The 9,728-nt window shown below is 36.9% G+C and overlaps 1 protein-coding gene across 1 annotated transcript; it reads right to left on the reverse strand.

Moving 5' to 3' along the window:
- Positions 1-288: 288 nt before the first annotated feature.
- LOC113713361 (uncharacterized) lies at positions 289-4,881 on the reverse strand. The gene is made up of 4 exons (XM_027237079.2): positions 4,536-4,881; positions 3,105-3,219; positions 2,492-2,600; positions 289-898 (listed from the first exon to the last, which is right to left on the reverse strand). Coding segments are annotated over exons 1-4 (450 nt in total). The 5' UTR covers positions 4,538-4,881; the 3' UTR covers positions 289-674.
- Between the last annotated feature and the right edge of the window lie 4,847 nt (positions 4,882-9,728).

Consider the following 9,728-nt stretch of genomic DNA (forward strand, 5'->3'; position numbering starts at 1 on the left):
CCATTTGATTTTCTACAACCGAAAACCATGCGGCCAAAACTTAATTTGATAAAGCAATACTTGTTGCTTCAAACTTTACACTTTCTGCATGCCGCTCAAATCCTGTTGGCTAATTGCTTATTCATCAAATGTGGAAGCAATTATTTCATGTGGACCTCCAAAATTCCTTTGTACCAGGTTAAAATTGGGTAGTTACAAATGTTGAGGAATTTGTCGCTATTCCTTTGTACTCCATACGTTTCATTCTTTGAAGATCCACTATGCTCACGGTTAAAGTATACTATACGATACAGTGAATTTGGAAAGCTTCATATCAACACAAAGAGGCTCCAAAATCCAACCCACAACTCAAATACTCCTGTCTCTGAAGATTCAAAAGCTATGATCCCCTGGACATTGAAGAACGGAAGTGACAAAAAGTAAAAAACAGTGAATAAAAAAAGCTGATGGAATCAATGGACTATCAGCCCTCTAAAAAATTACAGTGTAGTTCAGTTCTACAGTTCTACTGTTGTCACCTTGCGAATATTTGCCAACACAGTCTCCAGCACTATAGCAAAACATTGACTAGGGAACAATAAAATGTCGCATGAGCACGCAATTAGGAAGTCAATGTACTGGCACATTTTCTTTTTAATGCAATCCAGCAGCTGAGAGGCTGCAACCAGATAGAGCTACTCTTGTTTCGTCCGTGTATTCGATGAATCCTCAGGTTCAGTAGATTCAGAGTGCCGAATACTAGCCTTAGCCTCTGCAAGGAATTTAGGATCTGGCTCATGCTTATGTGATGGTTCCTTCATTGCCATATAAATGTAGAATGCAATAATCACATTGACAGATACGACAGCCAGGAAACCGCTCAACAATGTAAGAGAATAAGGAGACAATTGAGTAGAACCTATTAAAAAGTGGACATGTTAGTTAAAAATGGCTTATAATCACAGCAACAATGATACTGAATGTGACCAGAAGGCCAGAATGTAAAGGGCATAATCTATGCTGAGTTTTCAGGAGGTTAAGTAGCTAAATGACAAATCATTTAATAGTGGTCCAAGCGAGACAAAAATATAAATGCAACCACAATGCACACATTTGTATATAATAACAGCTAAGACTCTACTTAAAACTATCTAAACGGCCTCCAACAATGAACAGATAATCCTAAACTGCGAAAGAAAAGAGGACAACCATGAAGGATCAGAGGCTAAAACTTAGACAAATATGGATCAAAATATTAGACTTCAATGTAGAATCAGTGCCTCAGATGTTCACATATGTTCCGTCATATTTAACATCTTTCAAAGAATTTCAAGTAAGGACAGAGAATTATGACAGCAGCAATGATTTATGAACCATGTTGCATTACATTCTTTCCCCTAAATGAATCCCCCTCAAGGAAAGGGAAACCAAAAGGTTGGAAAAACAAACACAAATCCTCAAGCAAAGGGGCAAAGGGAAAATTTAGGCTGTACTGCCTCCATCAAAATATACCATAGCCCACCCCCACAGTAAAACTAATGCCACTTCTCAACAGCAGGACATACAGTCGGTAATTAAGAAATTTAATTTTGAAATATTACCTACCTGTAACGAACATCAATGTCAAACTACATGTAGCAAGAACAGATCAAGGACGCCCTCAATAAGAAATACTAACCTAAAACCATCACCATTTAGCCTCTCCTAGATAGAAGCTGTAAAACAGACTTGACTAATATTATCACCGTGCAGCATAGCCAAAGGACAAGCATTCAATTCTCCCCACTTCCCATGGCCTTACATTTCATAGCAATTCCAGTAACATGACAGTCACCAAAAATTGACCAGCCAAATCCTTCACAGGATACTACATTACCAGTGAACTCGTGAAAGCACAGATCATTACCTATAATACTTAACGGTATAAATATAACATTCTACCTCCCTCCTTTACAAATAGGCACAACCTTTTTCTGTCTTATAACAGTTCATTTTTCTAACTGATTTGATTTCCTCCACGAAAAACTAATGAAGTTAAAATTCTGTAGGTCCCAGATCAAACAAGTACTAAATCTTAGCACATTGAGAAAAGCTCTGCCTTTGTCACTTCAATTCAATGATAACACTTTCTGGCTGTTAAACACCTATTTTTCTAGCAGGGATAAAGTGCCCTTGTCACAAGTGACAGACATGTACTCCTTCTGCCAAAGATGCACCACTGAATTCCATAGTAATAAAATTTACACTTAGATGAAAAAAAGCAGGTTGTCTTCAGTTTTTTAGTTGACATATCTCTGAATAACTGGCATTTTCAAAGCCCAAAAACTTCATAGCCCATAGAAATCAAGCTTTATAAAATGCCTCTTTCAAGGACAGATTGTGGGAAAAATCTAGACCGACACTTATCAATGTTTTCACACTATAAGCAGTCAAAAGCAGCTATTTTCAGCAAGTCTGCAAATAGAAAATGGCTAAAGATAAAAGAAGCATGAAGCTGCTAAGAACCACTTACCAGGAAACAAATTATGGTTGAAACCATATAAAATAGCAACAGGAGCAGCCCACATAAACATAGACGCAATAACAAATTTTTGTATTACTCCCACCATGGTAACTTCTACCTGTAAATGCCATGCAGTGTCAAATTAAAGTGCAAAATGAACCGAGTCTTTCATTGAGAGTTTTCACAGTAAACATCAAAACATGCAACAAATCAACTAAGCATCACCAGGTATTCACAAAATTTTTAATTCTCATCAATGTGAGATCCATCCTTGAAACATCAGTTGCAAATTTTACAAATAAATATGAGAAAAGGAATTGTATAACCAGGGAATGTCAAATGGGACTCCAAGGCAATACAACAATTATTAGATTAACAAGTTTGTGTAATTGATTACAAAAATTAATATCAAATATCATGACAAGAAGGTTTCACAGTGACAACCTCATTTTCATGCTTTGTTACGGACAGCTTTTTCTTTTTAAAGCAAATTACTGATTATCTGTGTAATTGCAAGAACATTTTATTCTTTTAAATCTTTCAAAAAGTTAAAAGCTGTAATAAACACCATGAGAATCAATTTTTCTTTAACTTGAAGTAAGCTAAAATTAAAAGCTCTAACCAATTGAAAGCACCTCAAAACAGCTTTTAGCCGGGAAAGCAACAATGAGAGAGCTGTGGAAGTACCAAAATGGGTAGAAGTTTGGCTAGTATTGAGGGCAAGCAGGATTGGGAGCCTGAAATCAGAAATGTAGGTGTGGTAAGGATTTGCTAGCGAAAAAGGAAGCACAAATTTATAAATAAAAAATAATGGAAAGAATGAAAAGATATCAAGGACAGTATGAAAGATTTTGCTATTCCCCTCAAGGCACACCATATATGCATGAATGTTTATGCAGATGAGCGTGCTTTGATTTTCCGTCTATTTTCAATCACGTGAAAATATATTACCAATCAAACAAATGGATTACTTTTTCATGTCAATATAGTGACTTTCTTCGGAGAAGAAAGCAGTACAAGTAAGTGAATTGCATTTATTGTAAATTGAGACTGCTAGCGTTTATACCATTTCAGAATTTGAGTTTGCACTCTACTATGCAGGATGAGGATTTTGTTTTCTTTTTTTGTCTAGAATTTCCCAAAGTGTTACAAATTCAGTGAGTTTCCATGTAAAGCACGCTTTACAGTTCAAGCATCATTTTGCATAATCCTTTACAGTAATCTCCCACAAGGAAAGGAATTAATCTTCTCCCTCTGGAACTCTTAAAAGAATAAGTTCATATTTACGTAGTTTAACTTATATTTCCTGAGCATCTCTCCATATTTAGGGTGGTATAAAATAACGTGATGACACAAAATGGCAGTATGGTCTACCCTGTCTAGAAAACTACAGAACAATGGTGCTATAAGCAAGTGCCAACTAAAACCAACCCCTCTATCAATACAATCATATATTTGTCCGCCATCTAATTCAATTCATTATTGTTTTCCTTCAAAGAAAAAATTCCATCATAAAAAATTTCCTGAAAGCTATTCAATGCAAATATTATCATACCATTTGACACCAAAAATTTCAATTCCAGAGTTTTTAAATCACCTCGGGTTAATTAGTACATATACTGATGTTCAAGACATATTTTTCGTTCCCTTGTAACAATGTTTAAAAAAGTTTACACAATCCAAACTAATGGTAGAACTTTTCGCCCTACACTATATCATTTGGTAACTCCAAATGACTAATATACAATCCATATCCATTTTCTAACTCCTCAACTCACCTAAAAAAGTTCCCCTAACCTAACCCAATCAAGCTAAAAATTTCCAAATACAGCATCAACAAATGAAGTTTTCGAAGAAAAAAAAAACATAACCTTTACACAATAGAAATCATTATGCGCAGAAAAGCTTCCTCCTTGACAACAATTCAACTCACCCAGTAATTCAATAAAACCTAAAAAATTGAAAGCGGTCCCATACTCAATTTTCAACCCAATTTCCTTCCAAAAAATAAAAACCTAATATTGATAGTCATGTTACATAATTACACACATACATGAACGAACCTGAGGTTGCTGCCAAGAGGCTGATTTGAAGGAGAGTGATCTCGATGAGAGAGAAGTCCGGACCGTGTGGTCAATGGTAGTTAGAAAAACACAGTTCGGATAATTCAAATCAACTTAATTGTGGCAGTGGCGGCGGAGGTGGCAGAGCGATGGACCGGAAGTCGTCTCCGACTGTCTTTTAGTCCAACTAAAAGCTCTTAGCAGCTTTGAAGGAGACAAGGAGAGAAACTCCGCGCCATGTACGGTGAATATATGCCCATTGCCCAGTTATGCCCAGCCAAATTGTAAATTATTGTGATGGTCGATGTTGAATTATTCAGGGCACAGCATAATTAGTGACAAAATTATTGATTTAAAGAATGAGTAAATTTGATATGTGCACTAATAATATACACATTGTCACCGTTGAATCCATAATACTTGCAAAAGTTAGCTTTTAAATTCAAAATTTGCATAATTATTATTTATTCAAAACTGACCGTGTAAATTACAATACTTTATTATTCAAAATAAAACTGACTATAACGAACAAAGATTAGAGATATATAACACGACAAATTTTGTCTTTTTTTGGAGCCTTTTACTTTGGAAGCTAGCATTCATATACTAGAGGTTTGGTTTATATCTCTATATTGTAATTTTTTTTCATTTAATAAAATTTAGAGTTGTCATCCCTCTCTTATTTACAGAGTTTAAAATTATATATATATGCACACACACATATTATGTATAAATTGGATTGAACGGATTCATTGAAGGTGTTTGACTATCGTGTCCAGTGATCTTAACCTTGATTCTTTAATACACAAAACATGTTGATGCGGGTCAAGGTCAAGGAGTAACGTCTACAAGTGTTAATCCAGCGAGGTTCGGTGACAAGAGTTAGAGCTAAAGGATTCAAAGAGTCTCTTCAAGCTTTTGTGTGCACAATACAAAGATCAAGAGCAAGACTATACAGCCACTGAGGCGCTCAGCCATGAAGTTTTACAAAGGACCGTGATGTTGATTCAAGTTCAAGATGGTCGAGACAATCTATTAGCCCAAGATGAGACATGTGTCTAGGGCTCGGTCTGAAGTTTCTTTAGTCATTAGTTTAGTATGTTTCGTTAGAAAGTTGGGACTCAAGTAGTCATGTTTAGGAGTATGTTAGTCCAAAATAACATCGATTAAACCATGTTGATTATGGACTGATCTAGATTATGGAATTAATTAGTGTTGGTCTGGCCCATGGTAGCTTTTATATTCTTTGTTCCGTCGTTGTAGAAGAAAGATTTTAGAACTTTGAGAAATCAATATCGTTTCTTGAGTGAACCATTCCTTTGCTCTCGAAAGCAAACATGACCATCTTAGGGAGGATTCGCTAAGATAATCACTAATTTATCAACCTAGAATCGCACTAGATTGTGCCATTGTCTACCCAACTCGATTCATTTTTGAGTTGTCCATGCACGAATTTAGTTTCCATTGTTCGTTTACCAATCTTAATACCAACAAATTCTAGATCCAGAGCTTGTGTGTTACGAATTGCGTGTGGAATAGAACACAGGTCGTATCAGCTGGTATCAGAGTTGGTTGAAAAAGGTATCATCGTATATCCTTGTTCTAGTTTAGGGTTTCTTTGTTACATTGTGTTGTTTCTTGAGTAATCTATCCGTACTTTGTTTCTCTTGTTTCCTTGTGTTTTAGTTCAGAATTTTGGCATCTATTGCTGTTGGTTAATCATGTCTTCTTCCAAAAAAAATATTCAACGAAAAGTCTCTAGCCGCTAGGGTTTACACTTGAGTCATTGTGTTCATTGTTTTCTATTTGGCTTGTTGCAGTCTGCCTAAAGCTTCCAGCCGTTATTTTCCTTCATTTTGTCCAGATTATCTTGTCAATTCTTGCTATTATCTTGTGTCACCTGGTCATGAAATAATCCAGCAAAATTCGAAGAAAAAAATCCCCAATCATTAGGTTGTTCCAGGTTGTTCCTGTTGTGACCAAAATTAGTGTTTAGTTTCTTTAAGTGCTGTCCGAATTATATCTTATGCTTTTTCATCCCGTTTGTGTTCCTAAATTTTGCGTTATTGTTGTTTCTTGATTGTGGGGTCAGTTTTCAGTAAAAAAAAAAAAAAAAAAGCAACACCAAAAACATGTTCTTGTGAGTTCTTGAAGGAATCCAACATTATCCTTAGGTTTCTTGAGGAATTTGCGTTGTTGAGTCAAGTCGTTTCTTCTATGGGCGTTTCTTGAACTCTTGAATTGTTTAGTTGTTATTTTCCATTGATTCTCGAAGTTCTTGGAGGTTTAATTTGAGAAAATCCTGCTGCCTGAATTTTCCAGCAAGTTCTTGAAATTCTTGAGCTAGACCCGTGAAGCTCTTGAGTTTCTTGGACCTCGATTTGAAGGTTTCTTGAGTTTGTTGAAGAAAAAAAAAGTAAATCTTGAAGCCTTGATTGGTGAAACTAAAGACCTTGAATTCGGTTTTCTACTTCTTGAACATCAAAACTGAATCTTGCATTGAACCTCAGCCTTGAAGCCGAAACAAAATTTTCTTCTTCCACCCAAAGAGCCGAATCTATGTGGAAAATGAAAAAAAAAGGCAGTATGCAAGTGTTAAAATAAAAAGAAAGAAAGAGCTGCGTACTAGTTTCCAAATTCCATTCGGATTCTTGTGTGAGCTTCCAACCCGATACTTGCAATCCAAATTTCCTTTGGAAACAAACCAATAACCAGTGATAACTCCTTGTTCCACCATCAAAAAGGCAGCAGAACAGAATTTTACTTACTCCAAATACCAAAATCAACAACTTGCAATTTAGGAATAGTTGGGCTCCATTCATCAAAAATGTCTGAGCGAACTACTTGAATTGTGTTACGTATATTCCATTTGAAATTTCCAGCATTCTTAAAGGTCATTTCCTGAGTTTTCCCGTTTCATTTTTCTTGTGTCCAACTTGTGTCATTCTTTAGTTGGGACCACGTTGTAATTTTAAAAGATCACTTGGTAAGCTGAGTTACCTAGAGGATTACTCTAAGTCGTTCCAGTTGAGCAAGTAAAAGGCAACGGAATTGTTGGTAAGAGCATTAGAGTGGACTATTTTGTTGAGTGATATACATGAGGGTGAGTGATACACGTGAGGGAGTGCTTGTGAGGAATTATACTCTTGTTCGTACAACCATTTTTACAAGTTCACGAGAATGTCTCAAGAAGGAGAATGTTCACCTTTTGGCCCTAAGCTCCATAATGAAGCCTTAATTGGGGAGTTTCAAATGATATTAACTCGTTCACTTGAACCAATACATGAACAAATTGACCAACTTAAGAACTCCACTGCATACAGTCGAACTCTTAGGAGACAAACCCAGAAGAATGAGTCTGAAGCTTCCAAAGAAGATGAAGATGACCTAGAGGATCAGCCGCCCTTCGAGAGAAGGAATCTGTGCAAGAATAATGATCCGATCAAGGGCATCAAGATGAAGATGCCATCCTTCAAAGGCAAGTCTGATCCAGAGGCTTACTTGAAATGGGAGCGTAAGGTTAAAATGATTTTTGAGTGCAACAATTATACTGAAGAGTAGCAAGTGAAGTTGGCCGCAATTGAGTTCACGGATTATGCAATGGTTTGGTGGGATCAAATGCGTACCAGTAGGAGGAAAAATCGACAACTTCCGGTAGAGATGTGGGAAGAGTTAAAAGGTCTTATGCATAAATGCTTTATCCCTGATTACTATCATAGGGATTTACATCAAAAGTTACAGACTCTTGCTCAAGGTAACCTGACAGTTGAGGACTACTACAAAAACATGGAGATGGCCATGTTGAGGGCGAACATACAGGAAGACAAAAAGGCTATGATGGCTCGATTCTTGAATGGTCTACATCCTGAAATAGCCAAAGTGGTAAAGCTTCAGCGCTACCTAGATATTAGGGAAATGTTGGACAAAGCAGTGAAGATGGAGAGAAGTCTTAAGAGGAAGGGTAATACTCGTCCCAACTACACCAACCAAACTGCAAATTGGAAAAATCAGCCACCAAAGAGGGAATAAGGGTCTCGGCACCATTTAACTCCAATAAATCGAAAGGAGACCAAACCAAAGCTAACCCTAAAGCCGAGTTGAAGACAACTCGTAATGGTGACTCCAAAGCTGGCCGAGAGTTTTCAAAGCCACGGAATCAAGAGATAAAGTGCTTCAAATATCAAGGGTTCAACCACACTATTGCACAATGTCCTAATCATCAACTGATGGTACTCTTGCCTAATGGTAAAGTTGTAACCGACGATGAAAAGGAGTACGAGAACATGCTAGAGTTGATTGAAAAGGACGATGAGAAAGAAGAAATTCTTATGAATGAGGAATTCGGATGCCTGGTAGCTCGTAAAGCATTGACAACTCATGCAAAGGATGACGACGATGCACAACGGGAGAACATCTTCTACACTAGATGTCATATCAGGGACAATGTACGTAGTCTCATTATTGATAGTTGTAATTGTGCTAATGTCACTAGTCTACTTATGATAGAAAAGCTAGGTTTGCTGACCACTAGGCATCCTAAACTATATTGATTCCAATGGTTGAACGAGGGAAGAGATGTCCGTGTGTACAAACAAGTAAAGGTGCCGTTTTGCATAGGATGCTATGAGGATGATGTAACTTATGATGTTGTCCCAATGCAAGCAAGTCACGTCTTACTTGGCCACCCATGGTAGTTCGATAAAAGGGTAATATTAGATGGTTATTCTAACAAGTATTCTTCCTTGCATAATCATAAAAAGATTACACTTGTTCCACTAACACCTAGACAGGTACATGAGGACCAAATACGATTACAACACGAGAACAAGAGTGAACTTCCTAGAAAGGGTCGAATTAAGGGTGATAAAAACTCTAATCAAGGAATGGTTAAGAAGGGGCAGTTTAAAGGGGACAAAATAGAGGCTGAGGTGAGTGGTAAAAAGGAGCAAAAACATGCATTGATTGCCAAGGCTTGAGATGTTAAACGCATTTTATAATCCAATCAGCTATTGTTTATCTTATTTTGTAGAGATTATTTCTCCTGAACTTACTGACACGTTGCCCCAAGTGTCACATCGCTCTTATAGGAATTTGAAAATATCTTTCCTAAAGACATTCCAGATGGTCTTCCTCCCATTCGAGGTATTGAACATCAAATCAACCTGATTCTTGGAGCACCACTT

The sequence above is a fragment of the Coffea arabica genome, chromosome 10c (genome assembly GCF_036785885.1).
Source record: "Coffea arabica cultivar ET-39 chromosome 10c, Coffea Arabica ET-39 HiFi, whole genome shotgun sequence".
In the NCBI taxonomy this organism is placed as follows: Eukaryota; Viridiplantae; Streptophyta; class Magnoliopsida; order Gentianales; family Rubiaceae; genus Coffea; species Coffea arabica.